At 43.9% G+C, this 27,158-nt stretch overlaps 1 protein-coding gene across 1 annotated transcript in view; it reads right to left on the bottom strand.

Annotated features, from left to right (window-relative positions):
* ARHGEF10L (Rho guanine nucleotide exchange factor 10 like) overlaps positions 1 to 17,991 on the bottom strand; it is a gene marked incomplete at its 3' end in the record, with an annotated part of 57,954 nt that extends 39,963 nt beyond the window's left edge. The window contains exons 1-8 of the mRNA XM_039367397.1: positions 17,373 to 17,991; positions 17,047 to 17,141; positions 12,934 to 13,138; positions 11,200 to 11,303; positions 8,976 to 9,227; positions 7,209 to 7,236; positions 1,667 to 1,749; positions 1,393 to 1,476 (exon numbers count right to left, since the gene is read on the bottom strand). Of these exons, the coding sequence (XP_039223331.1) occupies positions 1,393 to 1,476; positions 1,667 to 1,749; positions 7,209 to 7,236; positions 8,976 to 9,227; positions 11,200 to 11,303; positions 12,934 to 13,138; positions 17,047 to 17,053 (763 nt within the window). The remainder of the gene's footprint in view (positions 1 to 1,392; positions 1,477 to 1,666; positions 1,750 to 7,208; positions 7,237 to 8,975; positions 9,228 to 11,199; positions 11,304 to 12,933; positions 13,139 to 17,046; positions 17,142 to 17,372) is intronic.
* Between the last annotated feature and the right edge of the window lie 9,167 nt (positions 17,992 to 27,158).

Consider the following 27,158-nt stretch of genomic DNA (forward strand, 5'->3'; position numbering starts at 1 on the left):
CAATTGACTAATGGCGAATTTGTCAATGCTGATGATGGTGTTCAAGTGATGCTCCAGTTGTTTTGGGATTGCACCCAAGGAGCCTATTACTATTGGTACTACCCTTGCTTGCCTTTGCCATATTATTATTATTATTATTATTACTATTATTATTAATCTTCCTAAGTGATACTCGGTCAATTTCTTCCTAGACTAAGCTGAAAGTTTTTATTTAAAACAAGAGGAGAAATTCATAAGCCCGCAAATGCTTATATTCTGTAGTAATGACTAACAAGGAAGGAAGAAATTAAATATGGCACCATTAACTGTTTCCCAAAGGGGCAAAAGCAACATTAAACATCCCTCTCGCTATGCTAAGCGGGAAAAATAAAAACGGGAATTTCAAAATAGAAATCTTCTAATGATAAGCACACTCTTGAAAAGCCCAATAGGGTTTTTGCCAATCCAGGCCAGACCAGCTAGCGTAAAAATTGATTTTTATTCGTTTTCTTTTATGGCTAAAAGAGAAATGTTGCAAATTAGGTCTGAAAATGTTAAGGAATTGTAGAAAAAGCATTGGGATTTGGCAAGAAAATTCCTCTGGCTTCTATAAAAATGGATTAATTGCATGGGGGAAAAACACACAAAACAAAATGAAGTATAAGGAACTGGTGTTTAGCCATGGATGGATTAGCAGAGAAAGGAGAAAATGAACAACAAATAATCTCCTTGCTTCAGCTGAGCATGGCTACATGCCACCTTATAAACTATCAAAAGTTTTAAATAAATAAAGTAGAAGCACTTTTGCATTAAGAATGATCAGACTGCAGGAGGGCAGATAAAAGTCTTCTGAGCATGTTTGGAGTGTGGTTTTTGACATCTGTTCACAGATGGAAAAGAAATTGGGAAATCACAGACCACTATTCAACCTGTAAGGGAAGTCCTGGCGGAGAAAATTCATCTAAGATTCGGAAGTAAATTTTTAAAAAACTGAATATATACTTCAATTCATAAAAAAAAAATGGGGTTGCATTCTAATAAGAGCGGGTAGATAAATAAGCTCAACACCATGGATTTATTTATCCAGAATTATGCACTGGTTCCTCTCCTTTTTTTTCATTTATCATCTCTCTCTCTCTCTCACTTTCTCTCTCTCCTTTCTCTCTCTCTCTCTCTTCTTTCTCTTTCTCTCTCTTTTTCTTTCTCTTTGTCTGTCTGTCTGTCTGTCTGTCTGTCTCCTGATTTTGCTGAATTTTTTTGCAAGAAATCTTTGCCAAAGACCATTTTAGCAAGACCGGTAAAAGAATATTTGTGATAAGAAAGGAAGAATGGTGAAGGAACAGGGAAAGAAAAACGGTGTGATCTTGAGCAAAGAGGAGACGTGGGAAAGAGAGGCGTGGGGTGTGCGCCTACCACACTGCTGTAAATCCAATTTCTCGCAAGGAACATCGTCGTAAATCACTTCATCGTCTGCAGAGGGGAAAGTAAACTGATCACCTGGAATAGAGAACGACACAAGGTAGGGAGGGCAACTGAACCTAGGCTGAATCTGACCACATGGAAGCCAACGACTGCGAAACCGCCATGAGGACTAGAAACTTGGCCTGCTGGAACTGCATGGGGAGCAACTTGGAGCGAGTGATCCGATGTGTCCCACACTCAGCCATCAGTAGAAGACAGGTCTTACCTTGAGATGAATGTCTTCGCTTCCAGCTGTAGATTCGTGTCCCCGTCTGAGAAAAATCTCCATTGCTCACAGGGCCCGCCAATCTGAAACAGGAAGATGGTTTTAAAAAACTGGGCAGGATCCAGAGGTGCTTTTTTTTCATTACCCATAAACCCTTCTCTTCCCAAACCCCAAGCAAGCAACATATTATGGTGTCTTAAAGACGGGCAAACACGGATCAGCAGCTGCTCAAACCGTCCATGTTTTTTCACGGGAATCCTAATTCTCTATCCTCCAGCCAAAGTGGGTTTTTTTGAACTCTGCTGACCTGAAAACCTTTTATGGCATCTGGGCAGGTGTGTCTCAAAGGAAGTAAACTAATGCCATGTGCCAAAATCAGCTAGAATCCACTTGGTAAGGGATCTCGTTATCTTCCTTTAATAATAATAATAATAATAATAATAATGAGGAGGAGGAGGAGGAGGAGGAGGATGTTGGAAGGGACCTTGGAGGTCATCGAGTCCAACCCCCTGATCAGGCAGGAAACCCTATACCATTTCAGACAAATGGCTGTCCAGTCTCTTCCTAAAAACTTCCAGTGTTGAAGCATTCAACGCTTCTGGAGGCAGGCTGTTCTACTGGTTAATTGTTCTAACTGTCAGGAAGTTTCTCCTTAGTTCTAGGTTGCTTTTCTCCTTGATTAGTCTCCATCCGTTGCTTCTTGTCCTGCCTTCAAGCACTTTGGAGAATAGCTTGACTTCCTCTTCTTTGGGGCAGCCCCTGAGATACTAGAACACTGCTATCATGTCACCCTTGGTCCTTCTCTTCCTTAAACTGGACATGCCCAATTCCAGCAATGTTTTAGCCTCCAGTCCCTGATCATCTTTGTCGCTCTTCTCTGTACTCTTTCTAGAGTCTCAACATCTTTTTTACATCGTGGTGACCAAAACTGGATGCAGCATTCCAAGTGTGGCCTTACCAAGGCCTTGTAAAGTGGTATTAACCCTTCACGTGATCTTGATTCTATTCCTAAAGAAGAAATCCATGCCCCCCAAACTATCAGGCATGGCAAAAGGAGCCGTTTTTTCGTTGGGATAAAGTCTCTCCCTTTGTAGCAGGAACTGCTGCAAGGTTTTATTAAACTCTTAAATTGCAGCAGTTAAAGGAAGGAGCAAAAATGCTTGCCCAGGTGTTAAAGCTGCACCGTTTTGCACAAACTTCCCAGCTTACAGAGGGCATGGTTTAATTAGCAGGCAATGGGGGGAAAGGGGGAAAGCCCTGTTGAGGACCCCTCCCCAAAGCAAACCACGGCCCACAATTACTCTCAGGAAAGTGTCACGGAGCATTTAACACACTCCTAGGATCAAGGAGGTTTGGAGGCAGCCCAAGTGCCCCCCCCCCCAAAAAACCCTTATGGGCACAAACACAGCCTACCAAAACTTCCTCCCTCCCCCCATCTCAGCATCTTAATTTAGAAAAGAAAAAGTTGGGGGGGGGATTGTTAGCCTGCCAAGATTCCCTGCAAATAAACCCACAATCACCATCCCAGCTGACTCACAACATGCAGATTCCTTTGAATGGGCCCAGAATTGATTCTCTGTAAACACACACACACACACACACACACACAAATCTCCCACTATCTATAATGCCTTTACTGTTTTTAAGCGCAGCCTCACACTATCTATGTGTTAGTGGTTTCCCACAGAGTTGTGATGCTCCTACTCACCCTCCTATCTCTTTTGTGGTACACACACACACACACACACACACACACACACACACATCTCCCACGATCTATAATGCCTTTACTGTTTTTAAGCGCAGCCTCACACTATCTATGTGTTAGTGGTTTCCCATGGATTGTGAGCACCCTCGTATCTCTTTTGTGGTACACACACACACACACACACACACACACACACACCTCCAAATTTCTGAGAGAGAAAGGAGATAACATTAGAAAAAAAAAATTAATTCCAGAAAACCTACCCAGTAGTTGGCAGAAGTCCTTTGCAAGCATCCCGCCTTCCAGGGGAAGGATATTCAGATTTTGCTTCTCTTGATCAGCCTCCTCTTATGCAGCAATACATAAGGCCCCTCCCTCTCTTTGCAGAGCACTGGGGGGGGGGGGCTGTGAGGAGACAAAATCCTGTTCTCCCCCCCCCCCCAGCATCCTTGTAAATGGAGCTCTTTTTCAAGCCAGCTTCCTCCCATCGCTGGCTCCCTTAATGGACAGTGCCCGGAATTGATCCCAATAAAAGCCACTCTCTGTGGCAAGTGGGAAGAAAGGAGAGCGTGCATGAACTAAGCAATTTTTTAAAAAATTTATTTATTTCGTTAGCCTTTACGTCTGGTCTGGACTCCTTTATCTATGGGAACCAGGAAGCAGGCTCGGGATAATAATAATAATAAAAAATAAAAAATTGGAAGCTGCGCTTAAAAACAGTAAAGGCATTATAGATAGTGGGAGATTTGTGTGTGTGTGTGTGTGTGTGTGTTTACAGAGAATCAATTCTGGGCCCATTCAAAGGAATCTGCATGTTGTGAGTCAGCTGGGATGGTGATTGTGGGTTTATTTGCAGGGAATCTTGGCAGGCTAACAACCCCCACCCAACTTTTTCTTTTCTAAATTAAGATGCTGAGATGGGGGGGTGGAGGAAGTTTTGGTAGGCTGGGTTAGTGCCCATGAGGGTTTGGGGGGGGGGCACTTGGGCTAGGGCAGGGGTAGGGCAAACGGGGTCCCTTTCCTGAATTAATCCAAATGGTTGCAGGAAACAGCAAAAAGCGGGGGGGGGATATCACTTGTTGTTATAACTCCAGGGAAAGTTTCCTAATCTGTTATCACGGCCACCTCTAGACTGGACTAACTCAAAGCGAAATCGACCCACTTCAATTTTGTACAACGCTTGCGCAGGCCAGAAGCCGAAAGAAAAAAATTTTAAGAGCAGAGAAGTTAAACATGGCTGAACAACAAGGAAAAATTCTCATGTTGCAATAAACCTAGATCCACGTAAAAATATACTGCAAAAATCAGCCACCAAACTGAGACTGGTGTTCTTCCTTCCTGCCGCCACTGGGGGGCAGAATGGAGCTTTCAGCATCCTCACGCTTTGCTCGTTCGCAACCATCCAAATATTGTAGATTCATTAAGCTTCCTTCCTTAATTTCCTTCCCATCAAAGACCCCTCCCCTGTCCTGGAAACCCCCATGTCCAGGTATCAGAACGTGCTTCTCAATATCTGCACTACTTTCCTAACCAAGGCCTAATTCCACTGCTGCTAGCCAGGACAGACGCCAATTGTCAAAACCTAAAGACTAGAAGTTTCCCAAAGCAGGTTTGGCGTGGCTGCTCCCTCAAAACTTTGGGGGACCCTTCTATGGGGCGTGCCCACAGCAATAGCTAATTTTCTAGAGGCAGAAAACCCACAAAGACATTACTTTGCACTATGAACCATAAGCAAATTGAGTTTATATAAAACAAGCAAGCCAACATCTTAACTCAAACCAGCTTTGTTTGAATTTGGGGCTTAATATAGACGCCGATTTTGAAATTACTTTGCAAACTCAGCTAGGGAGTTCACACGTGGCACAGCACGGCTTGTTAAACATGGGCTTAGTGTGCATTTGTAAACCTTATGGCTGAAGGAAGATGCACAACTCTCTTTTGACTTTTGGGTTTGGGAAAGAAGTAAAAGCTGTTGTAAAAATCCAGGCACAGTTAGAGGGGAGCAAAGATGCCCTATGACCTTTATCAGGGTCCTTGCTAGAGCTGGTAAGAGTCATAAATTCAAGGATGGTCACAAAAATAAACTGATTTGGCTTTGCTGGTAAAGGAAAATAAACCTAACCAGATTAACCACATTTCTGCAACTTGCATGACTGGACGGGGCCTTCAAAACACCTCGAAGGAGACACATATACACACAGCCAAATGCACCTTAGAGCCCTATATGGCTCTTCCTCATTTTTCAAAAAGTATTTTTATGTGTCATGGCTACTTTTTAAATCCTCCCAGAGATTCAATTTGGAAATATTTGCAAGCGAGCCTTGAGTTCCTCAAGCGAACAGGAAAGTTGTGGAACAAGACTGGGGTGCCTAGGAGACTGAAAACAGGGAAACCGCATTCACACAAGCTCTGAAGCGTATCCAAAGCCATTCATTTGATCAGTCAGTTTTTAGCCATTGCTAGTTTTAGACAGAGCATAGAGTGTCAAAGGAGAAAGAGAAAGAGAGGAGAAAGAGGGGGGGGAGAGAGAGAGAAAGAAGAAAGAGAGAGAGAGAGAGAGAAAGGAGAAAGAGAGGGAAGAGAGAGAGAAGAGAGAGCGAGAGAGAAAAAGAAAGAGAGAGAGAAACAAAGAAGAAAGAAACTGAGAGAAAGAGAAAGGAAGGAGAAAGAAGAGAGAAAGGAGAGAGAAAGAAGAAAGAGAGAGAAAGGAGAGAGAAAGAAGAGAGAAAGAGAGAGAAAGGAGAGAGAAAAAAGAGAGAAAAAGAAGAAACTAAGAGAAAGAGAAAGGAAGGAGAAAGAAGAGAGAAAGGAGAGAGAGAGAAAGAAAGGAGAGAGAAAGAAGAGAGAAAGAGAAAGCAGAGAGAGAAAAAGAGAGAAAGAAAAAGAAACAGAGGGGGAGAAAGAAAGAAAGAAAGAAAGAAAGAAAGAAAGAAAGAAAGAAAGAAAGAAAGAAAGAAAGAGCTTTGAATGCCAGGAAAAGCATTTTTTTTTTACTTTTTGCCAAAGAATGGGACTCTTTTAATACAACTTGCAAGTTTTATTTTAGCAAACCAAATAAACTGATTAGCTAAGCCAGCTACAAAAACCAATAAAACACATTACTCTCCCCTTTATTTTGCCTGTGGCTTAAAATACTTGCCCTATATTTTTTTGGGGGGGGGGGGGGGAGAGAAGTCAGCAACTGATTCTACTATAGGTAATCAAACATACCAGTCGATATTTTTTCACCGGCTACACACAGGCGAGCACTTCACCCCAAATAAAAAACCTGCCAGGTAAATTGGGAGTTTGATTGCTCTGCTTTTATTTGCATTTCAGAAGCCACTCTCAACCACGTGGGCCGTTTCCTTAGCGAAGGAAAGCAACCTATATATCTGTCCTCTCTTACCTGGAGAGAAACACCCTGTTCAAACACCGTAAATTAAACCGCCAGGCCAATCTCTGCCAGGAAGGCCCAGAGATCTCCGGATCTGGTTTCCAAAAATTATTGCCACGAGAAAGAAAAACTTAAGAATCCAGTCTGGGCAAGGAAGGGAGGATGTTAGCATGATTGACTCCAGCTGCTGGATCCATAAAACAAGAAATGTCTGCTAACCTCTGTAGGAGCAACTATAGAGACCCTGCCAGGCTTAACTCTCCCCACCCCCAGTTACAGTAAGAGGACAGTTGCCACAAGGCCACACCTGTTCAGAAACTTTGTGTAACCTCCACACACCCGGTGATTAACCAAGGTAGGAAAAAGAAGGCAGAATTTACTTCTCCAGCCAACAGGCATCAATTTCCTTATTCTGTTTTTTTTTTTTTCTTAAAGTGTAAGTACAAGGAGTCACTTACTCAGCCTGGGACTGCGGATCTCGGCAATCTGTTCAAAAGAGAAAATAACTCCCATCAGTCGGTAAACTGAGACGCATGCCGGAGTGAAGAACGAACAGCCTTCTCTGCATTTTAGTCTTTCTATTTGTCGGTTTCTGGGAAAAGGTGTGATTGTGAATCTGGCTGCATTTCCTGGGTTGGTCAGCTAAGAAGGTGCCCTGTCATACAGGCAGTCCTCAAACTTATGACCAAAAGGTAACTCCAGCACACTGCAACCATCATAAATATGAGTCAGTTGCTAAGCGGCTGAATTTTGATCACGTGACCACAGGGAGGCTGCAACGGTTGTGTGAAAAATGGTCATAAGTCAACTTTTACAATGCTGTCGTAACTTCAAATGGTCACTAAACAAACTGTTGCCAAGTCAAGGAATATCTGTATTGCACTAATTTTTAAAACATTATGGAACTGCATTCTATGTGGGACATATGGTGATTTAAAATCAGGTGATGTTTGAAAGTCTTGGTTAATATTATAATAAGATTCCAAAACATCTGGAGCACCACTTTTAATGCATTCGGCATTGACAACATCCCCAGCGGTCAACTGCAAGAGGCAGCTTAATTTGGAAAAGCTTACATCCTATGACCACACTTTTAATATTATTAAACCACCAACATCTGCCTATCCCAGGTCCTTGGGAAGGACTGGATAAGTGGATAAAAATGCCAAATCTGGTCAAAACATCTGGCTGACTCTGCCACCAACCCTAATCATATTTTTATTGATTGATTGATTGATTGATTGATTGATTAGCCCTTGGGCCATATCAAAGTGCAAAGTTCCAGAAACAAATTAGTACTAAAATTTGATAAAAGCAATTTAAAATGGAATTAGATAAAATACAATTTAAAATTGAAATTGGAGTATAATAAAATGAAATTGGGATAAATTACAGTCTAAAATGAAACGGGAATAGAATACAATAATTTAAGATATAGATAAAATATGATAAAATTATATTTCGGTGTCAACCCTGCAGTTTACCCCAATCAGTCCCACATATTTAACATTTAACAATGTAATATTAATAGGAAGAGGGTCCTAAACAGAATCTGTGGGCAGGAAGACGCAATGACCCCCTACTAATCTGCAAGGCTGTGCTTGCCTACACCCAAGTAAGCACTATTGTGTTTGTTGGGTTTTCTTCCCAGGTAAGTATATACAGAATCAAGGCCAAAAAAAATGATTTTAAAAGTGAATTAAAGGAGAGGCAAGGAATAGAAGGCAGATGAAAAGGAATAAGCTTAAGAGGGGGGAAAAAACAGAGTAAACCACTGTTTCTCAACCCTGATGTCTTTAAAGATGTCTGGACTTCAATTCCCCAGTCACTTGTGCTGGCTGGGGAATTCTGGGAGTTGAAGTCCATAGGTCTAAAAGTTGCCAAGGTTGAGAAACATTGAAGTAGGCTATTTCAAAACAGGCAGTTGAAGGGCACTGGGAACAATAAGATTTTTTTTAAAAAAAAGCAAAAGCCTAGGGGTCTTCCAACTTGGCCCTTTTATGACTTGTGGACTTCAACTCCCAGAATTCCTCAGCCAGACATGCTAGCTGAGGAATTCTGGGAGTTGAAGTCCACAAGTCATAAAAGGGCCAAGTTTGAAGAGAAGCAAAAAGAAACAAGTTGTGCCCTTGAGATGGCTGTATAAATGGGTTAAATTGCTAAATAAAAGCTGATTTGTCGCCGAACGAGGTCCGGACGCTTGCCTCCCGCCGGCCTGCCCTTACCAAGGTGGATGCTGGAATCGGAGGTGGTCAAAGGGACCCGATCCTCCAGGAGTGCCTCCTCTGCATCCCACTGGCCCAATGGCTCCAAGTCATCACTGATGCTGGACCTTCGCCTGGGGGGAGGGTCCTGCAGTGCCCCCTTGATGCCCAGCTCCGTCCTGGCATTGCTCACCACAAGGCGGGTGGCGTCATCCTCTTCGCTGTCTTCAAATTCAAAGGCTTCTCCGGCATCTTCCCCGTCCCCCTCGCTCCCTGCACAGAGAGAGGAAATGTCGTAAATTCGAGCAGAAAAGGCGCTAGTCCTCATTAAACTCTCTTCCGTCCGTTTTTTTAAAGATTGGAGAACGAAGCGAATCCAGACCTACGGTTTCCTGGCTGCACGTTCCTCTGGAGCCCAACTTGTAACGTGAATGAATGCTGCTCAGTTCAACAGCCTTCTGTCCCTTTGCTAATCCGTTTCTTAACCTGCTTTATACAGGCGGTCCTCTACTTACGACTAGTTGGAACCAGCAAAGCGGCTGTTAAATGAATTGCGGCCGATTTTATGACCTTTTTTTTTGCAACTGCAATTATGCAAATCAGGCTTCTCCCCCCCATTGACTCTTCTCATCAAAAGTCAGCTGTGAAGGTCACAAATGGAGATCGCGTGACCTTGGGAAGGTGCAACTGTCGTTAAGTACATGCCAGTTGCCTGAATTTTGATCACGTGACCAGGGGGAAGATGTGACGATCATAGGTACAAGGACAGCTTGTTAGGCTGCTTTTGTCAGTGCTGTTTATAGCTTCGATCGGTCGCTAAACAATCGGTCGTTAAGTCGAGAACTACCTATATACATTTTCTTCTAAACGCGCATTTTTGTTTGAGCGGGCCCGCCTGCCTTTCTCCAAGACTGTTCATGCTGGGAGTTGTGAATCCCAATAAAGAAATAAATTTGGGGGTGCTAAAAAGAGAAAGAAATAGAATCTCCAATAAGGTTAGGGCTAGGTGGCTTTATGAATTTCAATCAGATTGGTGTTTTAATTACTTATTTACAGGTGGGGTTGGTGGGTCCGGTTCTAAAAGGACAAGAGATTTAAAAGTTGATAGCTGCAAAAAACATGTATTTCTTTCAAATATGCGGGGTTACCCCCCCCCCTTCTTGTCTCCTTTTCTCTAGCTCAGCTCGGAGTGAACCGTCCCTGCGCGGAGTTTGGTTTCGTCTGGCGCCCGATTTAGACCAGCTCCAGCTGCCCAAAGACCAGGGATTAAAGCTGGAGTGGGAAAACATTGCGAACGACTTGAGCAAGTAAGCCAGACCACGGAGAAAAGCAAATTTTTAAAATACGTCTAAAGCACAGAAGATCACAGCAAGGCTTAAGTTTAAGCTGCGGGAATGCAAAGGTGGGAGAGTTTTTTTAGCCCCCTCCAATGGGAACCGCATGTTCAGGTAGTCCTCGACTTGCGACGTTTCATTTAGCGACCGTTCAAAGTTACAACGGCGCTGAAGTGGCTTACGGACGTTTTTCACACTTACAGCCATGGCAGCATCCCCGTGGTCACGTGATCCAAATTCAGACGCTGGTTCGTACTTATGACGGTCGCAGTGTCACGGCATCCCTTTTGCGACCGCCTGACAAGCAAAGTCAATGGGGGGGAGGAACCCGATTCATTTAACGACCATGTGACTAACTTAACAAATGCAATGATTCCCTTAACAAGGAAAGTCGTAAAATGGGGCAAAACTCACTGAACGAGTGTCTCACTTAACAACATAAATTTTGGGCTCAATTGCCGTCGTAACTTGAGGACTTGCTTGGTGACTGTTCCGAGTTACGACAGATCCATTTTACGATCACAGGAAGCGGAGGTATACTTTTCTGTAAAAAAAAAAAATGGCCCACAGCGAATAATGCATTTGCTTAACGACCTCCAGTTTCGCTTAATGTCCACCACAAAAAAAAAATGTATGGTTAAGTGGTGTCACACTTTATGACTGGGCTCAAAGATGGTTGTAAATCGGAGACTACCTGTTAAGAAGAAAAATGCACCCTCTATGGTCATTTTATGTTCCGGCGACAATGAGGACTAGCTACTTGTTCTCCGTTTGTACGCAAGCTGAACTCCCTGCAACTGTGGATACAGGTGGAAACAGATATTTTACATCGCTGCGGATCTCCTGGGGGCCTCTTTAGCGTCTGATTTTTTTGCAGAAACGCAACCCGCTGCTTTGCAGGTGATGGGTACCTAGTGATGCCCTTTTGGGGGGCTGGGAAGAGGTCATCTCTCTCTCTCTCTGTCTCCCACACTTTCCTGGGGTTTCTGTCCTCGTTCCTTCCCCAGCCGGTTCCCTAAGGAGAAAACGAAATTACATCTGTTCAGCAGGGATTTTTGCTCTTCTAAAAAAAAAAAAGGTTTTCCCTCAATCCTTGTCCTTATTTTTAAAGCTTCTCTTCTCTGGAAAATAATTTGCAGTGGGCATATACGACTTGCGAGTCGGGGGCAGTGTGCAATCCATGCAGGAATTAGCTAAAAAAAGCAGATATGGCATCTGCGCATGACTTTTTCCCGTGCTTGCGAAGGTAACATTTTACTTTTCAAATTTTCTGCCCGGGGAAATGCATGCCTACATCCACTCAGTCCTTTAACATCCTTAGACTTCCTTGTTCAGAAGAAGGAAGGAGAAAAACCCAGTCCAAAATTATAATAGGTGTCCAGTTTGCACCGGTTTTGCTCAAAAGACCGAAGAATAAAATGACATGTTTTAATTTAATTTGAGGACCTCTGAATAAAGTTCACTCGTCCGATTATTCCAGTTGCAGAGAAGGGGGTGAAGCTGGCTAATCATCACTCTAGTCCTCGCTGAGGCCCCTCCACCACGTGCTGGTGAATGAGACGGCGATGGAAAGGTGCCAGTTCAGACGTTAACCGGGCTTGAAACCTCTCGAGGGCGTTCAAGCAAAGCGCACGAAGGAAACTTAGCACCAGCTTTGCAGTTTGGGGGCAGGCATCGCCCTGCCCGACGATCCACCTTTCCGTGCCAACGCTGGGCGTGGCAGAGGAGAGGTGCCACTGCCAGGGCCAACCTATGTCGCAAGCCGACAAGCTGAAAAAACATGTTTAGCTTCTCTTTTGCCAGATTCCGCAGTGTTTGCTAACGTCTTTGCCCTAAAGTGACAAAAGAACCAGCAAACATGGGTAACGTAGGATTACCCAATTAGCTCTCCAACCACAATATGCTTGGCAGATGGCGGGTAAATTAGCCTGTTTTCTCCCATTGCAGGAACCAGATGGCAGTTAGAAAAAGGGAGAAACCGGGCTAGCTGCGGGGAAGATGGATCGGTTGGCACCCACTAGGCACTTGTTAGACTAAAAAGGCTTCCCGACATCTGCCCGCTGAGACACAGTTTTGGAGGTGCCCAGTTTGGGTGGCACGAGGGCTTCGTGACTGCCTTCACACAACCTCACCCCTCCTGGCTAGTCAGAGAAACAAGCACCGCACCTGCACTCACTAACTACGTTCGTTTTAAATTGGGCATTTTATCCAAATGCGACTTAAAAGTGTCCAAATTTGCAAAAACGATGCTTGAGGTCATTTGGCCTGGCAAGAAGGAGAAATTCAATCTCTGGGCCTTTCCCCAAAGTTTCGCATCTGGCACCCGGCCACAGGTTGGGGATGAGGGAGGGTGTAGTCCAGCCCAGCCGGGAAAGTTACTCAAAACACTTTCCGCCTCCCTTTTAATTCAGTGTGGTCACAAGAAAACGCCTGATCACACCCAAAAGAGAATCAGGGAAAAAAACAACACAAAACATTTTGGCAGCCAAGAATGTGCAGAGTCAACCTTTGCTTGCAGCAAATTGTGGTGAGTGTGTTTGTGTGTGTGTAGGTGTGTGTGTTTTAATGGAGAGCAGAGTCCAAAATTTCACAATCGTCCATCCCAGTTCATCATCCACCCAACTGGGTGGGGGAAAAAAACTAACCAGAGATAAGAGGGCTGGAAGGTGTGTACTGTAATTACAAATTGCTTTTGTGGATGAGACAAATAAACCAGCTTCTGCTTTGCTGTGGGGGTCCAACCACTCAGCTCCTGAAAAGCCCCCTCAAAATTGTTCAACGCCCACCGGATTTGGGGCTGGCCACCCTTTGGGAAGGTCTGTGTTACAAATCCCGGCGTCCTTTCAGATCCTGAAAATAAATTCATGAAACTCCTTATTTTCTCTAGAGACACCCTAAAGAAGAGTTTTGACACTACATGAGGGAAATTCCTAATTTTTTTGTACTTTGGAGCGCCAGTTGCAATTTGTAAACTCCGATAAAAGGGCAATTAACCCAACTGAGAATACAGGAGGCTGTCCTAGGGCCAAGAAAAAAATATTTTGTTTTTTTCTGTAACCACCCAAACTGGTTGCGGGTTTTATGGATGCCGAAGTTTCCTGCTTTTTCCCCTTCTGCTTCCCAATGCTCTTTCCTCTTGTGCTCTTTCCTTAGATTATAACGCTGAAAAGAATGGATTGCATATGAATAAATTTCCAAAACAGTCTGGGGAATTTTTCTTTTTTCGTCCTAGGAAACCAAGCGGAATTTGGAATTATATCCTGTTTCGCTCAACTCTCCTTAGACCAGGGGTAGGCAACCTTGACTCTTTTATGACTCGTGGACTTCAACTCCCAGAATTCCTGAGCCAGCATGGCTCAGCTTGGAAACCTCTCCCTGTCTCCTCAGCATGGCTGGCTCAGGAATTCTGGGAGTTGAAGTCCACGAGTCACAAAGGGGGCCATAGTTCCCCCATGCTGGCTGAGGAATTCTGGGAGTTGAAGTCCATCAGTCATAAAAGAGCCAAGGTTGCCTACCCCTGCTCTAAACTAATAAAGACTACATTAATTAACATTAATTATGCTTTCATGTGTTCCTCTAACTGAGGGGTCTTCAAACGTGGCTCTTTTAGGACTGGTGGACTTCAACTCCCAGAATTCCTCAGCCAGCCATGCTGAGGGGAAAGGGAGAGGTTTCCAAGCTGAGCCAGGCTGGCTCAGGAATTCTGGGAGTTGAAGTCCACGAGTCATAAAAGAGCCAAGGTTGCCTACCCCTTCCTTAAACCGATAAATCTGTTTTCTCTTGTGGTGGGGGAGATATAATTGATAAATGCAATGAGTCAACTATGTATCTGTGGCTTTCAGCTAGTCCTGGACACACAACACTTCATTTAGTGACCGTTTGAAGTTACAACGGCACTGAAAAAAGCAACATGTGACTGTTTTTCACACTTACGACCGTCGCAGCGTCCTCAGGGTCACGTGATCAAAATTCAGACGCTCGGCAACTGTATTTATGACGGTCGCAGTGTCCCGGGGTGATACGATCCCCTTTGGCGACCTTTGGAGAAGCAAAGTCAGTGGGGGAAGCCAGACCCACTTAACAACCGGGTTACTAACTCGACAAAGAAGTGATTCGCTTAACGACTGTGGCGAGAAAGGTTGTAAAATGGGGCAAAATTCACTTAACAGACGTCTCGCTTAGCCAACAGAAATTATGGGCTCATTTGTGGTAAGGATAGGACTACCTGTGTTCAGACTTAAGTAAGCCATGCATCCTGGTGTTTGAATGCACTGGTTTAATGTTTTAAATGCGATTAACTATTAACATTATTTGTTAATATTGTTAGTATTAACTGCAGCTGCTGGGCTAGAGCCCGTAGGATGTTGTTATTAAACAGGAGTGGCATTTTTCACACTTGACCTGGATTGTACACTTATGTGGCGCTTATGTTCGTTCACACCATGCTAAACCATAGTCTGCACCATCATACCCAGTGAAGAAGCATTGGCAATTATTCATTATTTAAGACATTTCCACCATTGGCCAGTGAAAGAATCCTTACAGATGTGTTCAGAAATAAACCTTCAATACTCTTAAGACGCTTCACAGAAACAGACTATTTAAAATTTAAGCATGTTATATAAACATCATTGCATCAAAATAACATATAACAGAAGGAAACGACGGATGAATAGCTGCTTTATATCACTGTTTAACCACACTTTAAGAGGTCGGTGGATTTCAACTCCCAGAATCCCCCTGGCTGAGGAATTCTGGGAGTTAAAGTCCACACCTCTTAAAATGGCCAAAGTTGAGAAAGACGGCTCTTTATATGTTTAGATTTAATAATTCATTAAAGGACTGAGCAGCTTCTATATTAGCATTTAATGGATCTACTTTTATTTTTTAATGATGATGATGATAATAATAATAATAATAATATTGGAAGAGACCTTGGAGGTCATCTAGTCCAACCCCCTGCTCAGGCAGGAAACCCTATACCATTTCGGACAAAGGGCTATACAGTCTGTTCTTAAAAACTTCCAGCGTTGGAGCATTCACAGCTTCTGGAGGCAGGCTGTTCCACTGGTTAATTGTTCTAACTCTCAGGAAATTCCTCCTTAGTTCCAGGTTGCTTCTCTCCTTGATGAGTTTCCATCCGTTGTTTCTTGTCCTTCCTTCAGGCGCTTTGGAAAATAGCTTGACTCCCTCTTCTTTGGGGCAGCCCCTGTTACTCCATGTTCGTTATTCTATTTTTTTTTTCTCCTGCTTTTTTTTCTTAGCACCGCTATGCTTTTGATTCTACTCTTATCCTATCAATTGGATGTTATATTTAACAATAAATGTATAAAGAGAATACATACAGGGAAACGTGTGTAGGATTACCTTCCTGTAATGACTGTAGAATCAAAAGCATGCATGCAGAGATATTTATGGAAATCTGGAGGAACATCCCTCAAGGTGGTATAGGGTTTCTGCCTGAGCAGATGATTAGATGACCTCCAATGTCCCTTCCAACTTTATTATTATTATTATTATTATTATTATTATTATTATTATTGATCATGGCACAATCAGCCAGATGTTCAGACTGGATTTGGCATTTTTGTCTACCTATTGAGTCCTTCCCAAGGACCTGGGATAGGCAGATGTGGATGTTTGATGTTATTATAGATCTTGTTGCAGGATGGAAGCAGTTCCTAGTAAGGCCGCCTTTTGCAATTGACTAATGGCGAATTTGTCAATGCCGATGACGGTGTTCAAGTGGTGCTCCAGTTGCTTTGGGATTGCACCCAAGGCACCTATTACTATTGGTACTACCAATAGTATATTATTATTATTATTATTATTTCCTTTTTATACTTGTACATTCTCCCCCTAGGCGCCCAAAACTTAATTCAAATGGATTCATTTAGCTGAACGCTAATTCTACAATAAATCTCCACCCTAAAAGTGAAGTTTGATCTTCTGAGTCCTATCTAGTCTGTCTTGGAAGTAAAATAATGACGGTTAACTAGCTTTGCAGTCGCTTCTGTTATGCTGATCTGGCACACGGGGATGGCCATTCATTATACAGATAAGTCCTCAACTTTTAATGACCATTCAAAGTTACAGCGGCAACTGGAAAAAAGTGGCTTATGACCGTTTTTCACAGTTACGACCGTTGTAGCATCTCCGTGGTCACGTGATCAAACCTGAGAACTTGAATTTATGACCTCAGCTGTGTCCCTTTTGCGACCTTTGGACAAGCAAAGTCAACAGGGAAAGCTAGATTCATTTACTAACTTATCACCTGCAGAGATTCTCTTAAAGGTGGCAAGAAAGATTATAAAATCGGTCAAAGCTCACTTCACAAGTGTCTCACTTAGCAACAGAAAATTTGGGCTCCATTGCTGTCGTAAGTTAAGGACAACCCGTAATTCTTGGTGAATTTAAATGCAGACTCTGTCTCTACATTTTTTGGGGGGGGGCTCTAGAAGTGAAGAGAAGAAGGAATATTTTGCGGGTGCTAAAGGGGGCACATTTCTCCTTTACCGAAGAGGCGAGGACAAGGAACTAGTTTGGGCTCTCTTGAGGCTATCCATCCGGTGGGAAGTCCTCGCCATGGGCACCCCTGGGCCACCCCCCCAACCTGGTAAACGGATGCAAGCTTTAGTCCGTCGTTCGTTCCCACTCAATTCCAAGATGGGGTTTATTGACACACATACACAGGGTGGTTATATATATAAATCGTTCCCTCGTTTATGCTGATCTCAGAAAGTTCTCTTGTGTCTTGCCTGGCATTTAGGACACTTTGCGCCGTGTTGACCTCGCCGCCCTCTGCCAAACTGGCGTTATGAAGTGGGCTCTGTCTAGATCGAGCTTTTTGATTCTAAAAAAACGGGGGGGGGGGGGGTTATTAGAAGGTTCTGCCCAAGCGTGGAAAGTTAAGATATTTTTCCCCCCAGTGGAGGTTTAAGAAGGAGAAAAAAAAAAACAAAACAGCAAAGTAAATGGGGTGGCAGGAAAGAGAAGGGCAGAAATGTTGAGTGCCAGGGCTTGCCCAGAAAGATGCCCTCTGCCCTGGCACTGCCAAGGGAGCTCTAGGGAGCCGTCCACTTACCCCACGGCTTGGACCCCCGTCTTTGTGGGGAGGCTAGCGTGGCCTGGCGAGGCCGAGCTGCATGATGTGGGCTTCAAATCCAGCCCCCTCCTTCGTCTCCTCTGGGGGTGGGGGGGTTTGCAGAGGGGCTGCCTGTTAAGTCTCCCCTCTTGTGCTGCACAGAGGTGCCTCCATGGCTGGGACAGGGCAGGATCTGGGCTTCCTCCTCGGTGGAGCTGCTCCAGTGGGCCCTCCTCGCCCGTTGCTCCCGGCCGAGGAGGGGAGGGGAGCCAGGACGGAGCCCTCCTCCGCTGCCCACCCCCCCCCCTGCGCGCTCCGTCACTCGCAGCCTGGCCATGGGTTGCCGGAGCATCCAATGGTAGCCGGGCCTCTCCCACTGGCCCCAGAAGCCCTTCGGCCAGCTGAGCGAGGAGGAGGAGGAGGGGGGGGGCAGCTGCAGAGACCCAGACGAGTGTCAGCCCCACGTCACCAGCAGAGGATGGGAGAAGTGTCTGTGTGCCCCACTTTCCCTTGCCTTCCCTCTGTTCCTTCCTTCCTTCCTCTCTCCTTTCTTCCTCCATCTCCCTCTTCCTTTCCTTTCTTTCCCTCCATCCTTCCTTCCTCTCTCCTCCGTTCTCTTCCTTTCCCTCTGTCTTTGTTCTTGTCCTTTCCCCCATCCTTTCCTTCCCCTTACTTTCCTATCTTTTTCCATCTTTCTTTTTTCTCTCTCCCCCTTTCTTTCACTCTTCCTCTTTCTTTCTTTCCCTTCACCCTTCCTCTCTCCCTGCTGACTCTTTCCTTCCACTTTCTCCTTCCTTCCTCTCTTTCTTCCTCGTCCTCCCTTCATCCTCCCTTCTTTTCTCTCTCTCCCTTTCCTCCTTTTACTTTCCTTTCTTCCCCTTCATCCTTCCTTGATCTCCTTTGTTTTCTTCCCTTCGGGCCTTCTTCTTTTCCTTTCTCTTCCTTCATCCTTTCTTCTTCTCTCTGCCTTCTTTCCTCTTTGTCTTCCTTTCTTTGCCCTCTCCCTTCTCTTTTCTTCCACTCTTTCCTTCCTTTTCCTCCCTTCCATCCTTCCCTTCTTCCTCATCCTCCCTTCTTTTTTCTCTTTCCCTTTCTTCCTTTTACTTTCCTTTCTTTCCCTTCATCCTTTCTTGCTCTCCTTTCCTTCATTCCTTCTTTTCCCTCACCCTTCCTTCATCCTTCCTCTCTCTCCCTTCCTTCCTTTCTTCCCATTTCGTTCCTTTCTTTCTCCTTTCTTCTTTCACTCACCCTTCCTTACTTTTCCTTTCCCTTCACCCTTCCTTCCTCTCTCCCTTCTGTCTCTTTCTCTTCCACTTTCTCTTTCCTTTCTTTTCCTGCCTTCCTCGTCCTTTCATTCCCTTCATCCTTCCTTTCCTTCTTCCTTTCTTTTCTCCTTCTCTCTCCCTCGCTTCCAGAACTGGTCAGAAGCATGGAGAAACCCTTACAGCTGCTGCTCCTGATAATAACAACCTGATGTGGTTCTGACTCAGTTTCCCTGGTTTTTCTGGCTTGGAAGCTTGGAACTACCCTAATAAGGATCCTCAGACCCCAGCCAGGAATTTATTACAGGCAGGTGAAGCAAAATACATAAAGGTTCAGAGTAAATAAGGTTCTACCTGCAACCCACGTTAAAAGAACCTATGTAAACTTGATTTACATAGAAGTCACCAAGCAGGATTTGGGGCATGAAATATAAGAGATTTTTCCTTCCTTCCTTCCTTCCTTCCTTCCTTCCTTCCTTCCTTCTCTTTTTCCTCCCTCCTTCCCTTTCTCTCTGTTCCTCTTTTCCCCATCATCTTCCTTCCTCCCTCCCTTCCTTATTTACTTTTTTCCTTCTTCCTTTTTCCCTTTTTTATCCTCCCTCCCTGCCTTTTTCTCTTCCTCTTGTCCTTCCTTCCTTCCTTTATTTCCTTTCCCTTCCCTCCCTCCTTCTTTTCCCTCATATCGTCCTTCCTTTCTTCCTTATTTACTTTTTCCTTCTTCCTTTTTTCCTTCCTTCTTTCCTTCTTTTTGCTCCCTCCCTGCCTCTTTCTTTCTGTTCCTTTTCTTTCTTTCCTTCCTTCCCTTCTTTTCCCTCATATCTTCCTTCCTTTCTTCCTTATTTACTTTTTTCCTTCTTCCTTTTTCCCTTTTTTATTCTCCCTCCCTGCCTTTTTCTGTTCCTTCTTTTCCTTTCCCTCCCTCCTTCCTTCTTTTCCCTCATATCTTCCTTCCTTTCTTCTTTCCTCCCTCCCTTCCTTATTTACTTCTTGTTCCTTCTTCCTTTTTCCCTTTTTTATCCTCCCTCCCTGCCTCTTTTTCTGGTTCTCTTTTCCTTCCTTCCTTTCCTTCCTTCCTTTCTTCCTTCCTTTATTTCCTTTCCCTTCCCTCCCTCCTTCTTTCCCCTCATATCTTCCTTCCTTTCTTCCTTATTTGCTTTTTCTTTCTTCCTTTTTTCCTTCCTTTCCTTTTTTTTGCTCCCTCTCTGCCTTTCTTTGTTCCTTTTCTTTCCTTCCTTCCTTTCTTCTTTATATCTTCCTTCCTTCCTTCCCTTTCCTTCCTTTCCTTTCCCTCCCTCCTTCCTTCTTTTCCCTCATATCTTCCTTCCTTCCTTCCTTCCTTCCTTCCTTCCTTCCTTCCTTCCTTCCTTCCTTCCTTCCCTCCCAAGAAAGTTCTACTGACTACCCAAGACTTACTATCAAAACAAACTTATTTCCTGGCTGAGAGAGGGACTTTCCACTCTTCGCAACCCGTCTGGCCACGGATGACCCCTTTCCCAGCCTTCCTGCACGTGGACCGCCACCCCACGCCAAGAAGGAAGTCTAGTATTTATCGGCGAGATAAAGCAACACGGCTCTAAGTGACATAATAGTTTCAAGAGATTCTTCCTGTCTGGCATTCAGAAGCACAAAACAGCTGCTGCTTTAGGCAAAATTACTAACCCCGTGAACCCTCAGGAGCCTGGGAAGATAAAATCTCAGGGAGATTTCTCTCCTGCTTTATTTTATTTATTTACTAAATTTCTATTTTAGTAAATCCTAACAATCAAACAATGGTAGTTCTCGACTTATGACCACAATTGACCCGAGAATTTCTGTCGCTAAGCAAAACATTTGCTGAATTCGCTCTGCAAACAGTCAGCGGTGACCCGTTCATGCAGGAAAAGCTGGCTCACTGCTGCCATCTAGTGCTCACGTGGAGTCTTGCAACCCTGGTCTACTAAAGAAAGTGTATTTTTATTGCTATTGTTTCTAACCGTAGATCCCTGCTTATTTTTCATTTGAGATCACCTATTTTAAACTACAGCTAGTCCTTATGATCACAATTAGCCCAGAAAGTCCCGTTGCTAAGCGAGACACTTGTTCAGGGAGTTTTGCCCCCTTTTACGACCACAGTCGTTAAGCGAATTATTGCAGGGGATAAGTTGGTAACCCATTTGTTAAGTGAATCCAACTTCCCCCGTTGACTTTGCTTGTCAGGAAGGTCGCAAAAGGTGAATCACGTGACCCTGGGACATCGTCATAAATACGAGACATCTGAATTTTATCACATGGGGATGCTGCCTCGGTCGTTAAGTCTTATATTTGGGGAAATATGGTACTACATGCATCCATCTGCATGCCAATCTTAACGGGTTTATTTTTGGGGTAGGGCTTATATTACGAGCATCCTGGAAAAAATCAAGCCAGGGCTTATTTTCCGGCTGGATTTTATTTGGGGGATAACACAGAAGTAGTTAAAGTTTCAAATAATTCCTCAAAAGTCTTTAACTTTTATAAAAAGTCAAACCAGGGTGAAAACAGGTTTAAAAATAGGTTAAAATGGGTTAAAAGTAGGTTAAAATGCAAGGTTTAAAAGGGGTTAAAAAGTTAAAATAAAAATAGAATAAAATAAAATAAAACCTTTTACTTTTGGAGGAGCTCCTTACAGTCTTTGCTGCCTGTTCATCATCTTGGCTCTTCCCTCTTGTAAAAAATTATTATTAATCGGTGAGTTCCTAACCCACCCTCAATTCTAACTACCCCCCTAAGCTTTTCTGACACTTCAAAACTATTTTTTCCCCCATCCGTCCCTATGACTATTACCAGCTTCTGTGATAAGATTATTACAAATATCACCAGACAGCAGTCTGAGCACCAACTACAAAAAGGGCTATGATGTTTGCTAACTTTAAAAAATAACAACTCTAGTCATCGTTATCTCTTAGAGAAAAGATCAGAAGGGATTCCAGGACATCTTCTGAGACTCCAATTGGTTAATCCTAATCGAGCAGTGGATTAGAGTTAGGGTCCTCACTATTCTCTGAGCTTGGTTGATGTGTTATGGATTATGTGTTCCCAAAGGAAGGAAAGAAGAGTCTTTAAGAGGTTTTGTAAGATGAAATGAGAGGAAGGATCACACAAGGGCTGGCAGACCTTCTTGAACGGCGCTGCTTAATCTGATGTGTCCGCGAAAAAAAATAAAAAATAAATCAGAGCTTCCATCTTTCAACATCCAAATCTTTTAATGGGCTTAAGGATTTAAACCAGATCGGTTTAGGTCTCTTTGCTTGATTTAACTGCCACCAATTCCTGAAGGTTTTGGGGTGGGAAAGGAAGGATACAAGCTTGAAAATACACTCCTAGAACTTTCCAAAGCTTCAAACAATTATGAAGTATGAATTTGCTAGATTAATAGAAGAATTCATTTTACTTTCCTTTTGGGAGTGAACCGTTTTATGAATCCTCTCCCCATTTCCTGGAGACCCATGTGGTCTTTTAAAGCCATTGTGGATTGTATAAACCATCATGCCAGGTTCATACCACACCCTGGGCAGACATGGGGTGACCTAAGACACTTAGCAGAAAAGCTCCATTGAGGTACAAGTTACACTAGTAGAATTTTTAATCTCTTAGCTGTTTTTAAAGACAAAATAGATAAAATAATCTCAGTAGCTGACTTGGACAATCTCTTTCAACTTTTCAACTTGGCCTCTGTTTTTCATTGTTTGTTTTTCAACAGGACACCCTTTTTTAATATATATATACATATACACATACATACATACATACATACACGTAGGTCTTTGATTATTCGGGTTTTCTCCTGCGTCAAATTGGAAGTGTCTTGGCGACGTTTCAACGAAGTCTCATTCGTCATCTTCAGGCTAGTGTTTTCGGCTTCGTGCTTCTAGGAGCAATTTGCAATTTGCTCCTAGAAGCACGAAGCCGAAAACATTAGCCTGAAGATGACGAAATAGACTTCGTCAAAATGTCGCCAAGACACTTCCAATTTGACGTGGGAAAAAACCCGAATAACCAAAGACCTACATACAAACACCCGCGAAAACCTCAGAATACACACACACACACGCACACACACACACACATATATAATCTTTCAACTTTGCCTGTTTTTAATTGTTTGTTTTTCAATAGGACACACACACACACACATATGAAGCATGTTTTTAAAGCAATTTAAATCTAGGAGAGTTCTTGGAATAGGAAGAAATGAGCAAAATCCTTCTGCTGAACTCGGTTGAAATTCACTTTTGCATCACAGCCCCCAAAAAGCACAACTTTGCCGTTAAATTTAGGCCTGGGTGCAATTGGTTGTCAAGCACACAAAGACACACCGAAGGAAAAGCCATCCCAATTAATCATCATCATCATCAAATTTCAAGTACTTTTGCGTGGTTAGTCCTGATCTGGAATAAGGTACAAAATTCCCAGCTGCTGGCTTTGCACGTCCATTTTAGTCCCTAAAGCCGAGAAGTTTAAAAAGACGAGGCAGCAGCTGGTAAAACAGAGCTGGGAGGCCTATTAAAAATTGCTGGCTGAAGTAGCCAGTCTGGGCTATTGTCTAACTAAAGGTTACAGTGACATGAAAATGATCAATATCAGATTTCATTGTGAATTCCTATTTTGTTTCTGAAGAGCTGGGACACCAGTTCCCAAATCTGCCCGTCTGTGCATTCTCCCACCCCAGGTAGGATACAATCTGGGTTTAATTTAGTAAAATAGTTCTTTTTTGCTTGGAAGCCTGCTTTGCAGCTAGTCCTCAATTTACAATAGTCCGTTTAGTGATCGTTCAAAGTTACAATGGCACTGAAAAAAGAGACTTAGTTTTTTTAACATAACCTTTCTGTGGTCAATGAAGTATTAATACCACTTTACAAGGCCTTGGTAAGGCCACACTTGGAATGCTGCATCCAGTTTTGGTCACCACGATGTAAAAAAGATGTTGAGACTCTGGAAAGAGTGCAGAGAAGAGCAACAAAGGTGATTAGGGGACTGGAGGCTAAAGCATATGAGGAAAGGCTGCTGGAATTGGGTCTGTCTAGTTTAATGAAGAGAAGGACTAGGGGTGACATGATAGCAGTGTTCCAATATCTCAGGGGCTGCCCCAAAGAAGAGGGAGTCAAGCTATTCTACAAAGCGCCAGAAGGCAGGACAAGAAGCAACAGATGGAAACTAATCAAGGAGAGAAGCAACTTAGAACTAAGGAGAAACTTCCTGACAGTTAGAACAATTAACCAGTGGAACAACTTGTCTCCAGAAGTGGTGAATGCTCCAACACTGGAAGTTTTTAAGAAGAGACTGGACAGCCATGTGTCTGAAATGGTATAGGATTTCCTGCCTGAGCAGGAGGTTGGACTAGATGACCTCCAATGTACCTTCCAACTTTATTATTATTATTAATTATTATTATTATTCAAATACTTGGCAACTGACTTGTACTTATGACAGTTGCCATGTCCTGTTTATTCATATGAACGAGGTGGGGGTAGACGGGTAAGTGATAAAACAGGGCTGAGGACTTCATTGCGCAAATGCCTCACCTGCTGAGGTCACATTCCCAGCCGTGGGGACCCCCTGGTGAGGTGAAGTCATTGCTTACCTGTTGCAACTCCACCTCTTCAACAGGTGCTGCAGAAGTGACAGTACATTGAAATATTGCAATGACTTCCTTTTTAATGAAGAGGTGCAGCCCAGAGGCATTGCAGAGTTTGTTGGCAGAAGGTCAAAAAAATGGAGCCTCTCTGCCTTTAGAGCTAAAGTTTGGGAGAGAAAAAAACATTGTTTTTGTGCTAAAGTCCTGGGGGAGCTTCCGACTCAGAGCCATGCAAGGCAGCGTCCGATATTCAGGTTTCATATGACAGAAAGAACACACAAAGAGCAGAGTTTGAAACTCTACTTCTGAGTTAGAGAGAAAAATCTCTGCCTGTGCTCATATTACTTTCTTTTCTGCCTGGGTATTCAGAGGAAAAATAATAATAATAATCAGAAATCAGCTTATAAGAAGAACTAGTTTTAAGAAGGCCAGGAAAGAAATCTAGAGTAAGCAAACTAAATTAAATTGCGCTCATTCTGGAGCTGGCTTTGATTCATGACTTCAAATCAAACATGTAAAAAAAAAAAAGATTAATAAACCTGTTTGTTGACTCTCTGCTTCCTCAAGAAATCTGATTGCCTTTTTGCACAGGAGTAGCAGCAGCTGTTGTGTCCTGGGTCTGTCGGCTGCCCTGCTCCTCATCCGAGATCCAGGTGAGATCTAGGGAAGAAACAGCACAGGTGACTTCCCTTAAGTTTCTACCTTCACCTGCTGGGAGGAACTGGTCTCTGACTCAGCTGCCCCAGGGCCAGGATCCACCCTTCGGAAAGCCAGGACTCCTATTTCACATCATAAGGTTTTTGCTCTGCAGTCACTGTGACCCCTTCATGCAGGAAAACTGGCTCACTGGTGCCATCTAGGGTTCATTTGGAGTCTCGCAGTCCAGATCTGGTAAAGAAAGTTTATTTGCATTGCCCTTATTTTTAATCTTACACCCTTTTGTGCTTTTAATACTTTCAACTACAGGTAGTCCTTGGTTTATGGCCATGATTGAGCCCAACATTTCTGTTAGTATGAGAGACACTGCCCCATTTTACAACCGTTCTTACAGCAGCTTTTAAGCAAATCACTGCAGTTAGGTTACTCACAGGATTGTTAAGTGAATGTGACTTTCCCACTGACTTTGCTTGTCAGCAAGTCAATCAATCAATCAATCAATCAGAATAGAGCTGGAAGGGACCTTGGAGGTCTTCTAGACCACCCCCCTGCTCAAGCAGGAGACCCTATACCAGTGATGGCAAACCTTTTAGAGACCGAGTGCCCAAACTGCAATCCAAAACCCTTATGGGTGCCGGGTGGGCATGGCCCATTGGGTGGGTGTGGCCCATTGGGTGGGCATGGCTGCAGTGGTAATGGCAGACTGGATGGAACTAAAAAGTTCAATCAATCAATTCCAACTTTGTGAGATCTTTTTTTTCCCGTGAGAAGTTGAAATTGATTGATTGAACCTTTTTTTTTTTGCACACGGCAGCAGAGGCCTAAAGCGAAAAGGTTTTATAAAGCCCAGCTGAAGGCCTAGGACTGGGGCGACAATGCGCATGCCCACCACGGCCCTATACCATTTCAGACAAATGGCTGTCCAGTCTCTTCTTAAAAATCTCCAGTGATGAAGCATCCACAACTCCTGGAGTCGAGCTGTTCCACTGGTTAAGGAAGGTGCTCCTTAACTCCAGGTTGCTTCTCTCCTTGATTAGTTTCCATCCGTTGCTTCTTGTCCTGCCTTCAGTTGCTTTGGAGAATAAGTTGACCCCCTCTTCTTTGTGGCCGCTCCTCAAATATTGGAATACTGCTAACATGTCACTCCTAGTCCTTCTTTTCTCTAAACTAGCCAAAGCCAAATCTTGCAGCCGTTCTTCCTATGTTTTTATCTCCAGGCCCTTAATCATCTCAGTTGCTCTTCTTTGCACTTTTTCCAAAGTCTCAACATCTTTTTTGCAGTGTGGTGACCAAACCTGAATGCAGTATCCCAGGGGTGGCCTTATTAAGGCTTTATAAAGCGGTACCAATATTTCACATGATTTTGATTCTATGCCTCTGTTTATACAACCAAGGATTGTGTTTACTTTTTTGGCTGCTGCCGCACACGGCTGGCTCATGTTTAAGTGATCCTGACCCCGAGACATGGCAACTATCATAAATATGAGCCAGTTGCCAAGTGCCCAAATTTTGATCACGTGACCAAAGGGATACTGCAATGGTCATAAGTGTGAAAACAGCCGTAAGTCACTTTTTTCGGTGCTGTTACGACTTTGAACGGTCACTAAAAGAACAGTTGTAAGTCAAAGATTACCTGTACATGGCATTTTTGGAGTAGAATAGATTAGAGCTGGAAGGGACCTTGGAGGTCTTCTAGTCCAGGGCTTTTCAACAAGTGGTATGGGTACCACCTGTGGTACGGGTACCACTTCCTAGAAAAGTGGTAGCGGGGAAGGGAAATGAGCTGAACCGGTGGCAGCACCGCACAAGCCTGAGCGAGAGACGGCTGGAGCTGCAGGGCTGTCAGGGCTCAGCGGAAGCGCCAGGATCGGTGCCCCTTTCCAGCTGATCGGCGCTTCTTCAGGACTGTCAGGGCTCAGCGGAAGCGCCAGGATCAGCACCAGGCTCCAGCTGGAGCTCGGCGCTGATCCTGGTGCTTCTGCTGAGCCCAGAAGAAGTGCCGATCAGCTGGAAAGCGGCACTGATCCTGACACTTCTGCTGAGCCAAGGAGAAGCACCGATCAGCTGGAATGTTGCAGCCTCTCCAGGGTCTTGTGATTTACCTTCAGATGCTTGGCAACTGATTCATATTTATGAGGGTCACAGTGTCCCAGGGTCATGTGAAGTGACCAAAACCTGCTGCAACCACCCAGCAGATGGGGGGAATAAAAACCAAACACCCCCCCCACCCCACCCTCGCTGCCAATCCTCAACAGAAATGCTCACAACAATGAA

Source organism: Crotalus tigris, unplaced genomic scaffold, assembly GCF_016545835.1.
Source record: "Crotalus tigris isolate CLP2741 ecotype Arizona unplaced genomic scaffold, ASM1654583v1 scf7180000020588.15403103151:6194809, whole genome shotgun sequence".
In the NCBI taxonomy this organism is placed as follows: Eukaryota; Metazoa; Chordata; class Lepidosauria; order Squamata; family Viperidae; genus Crotalus; species Crotalus tigris.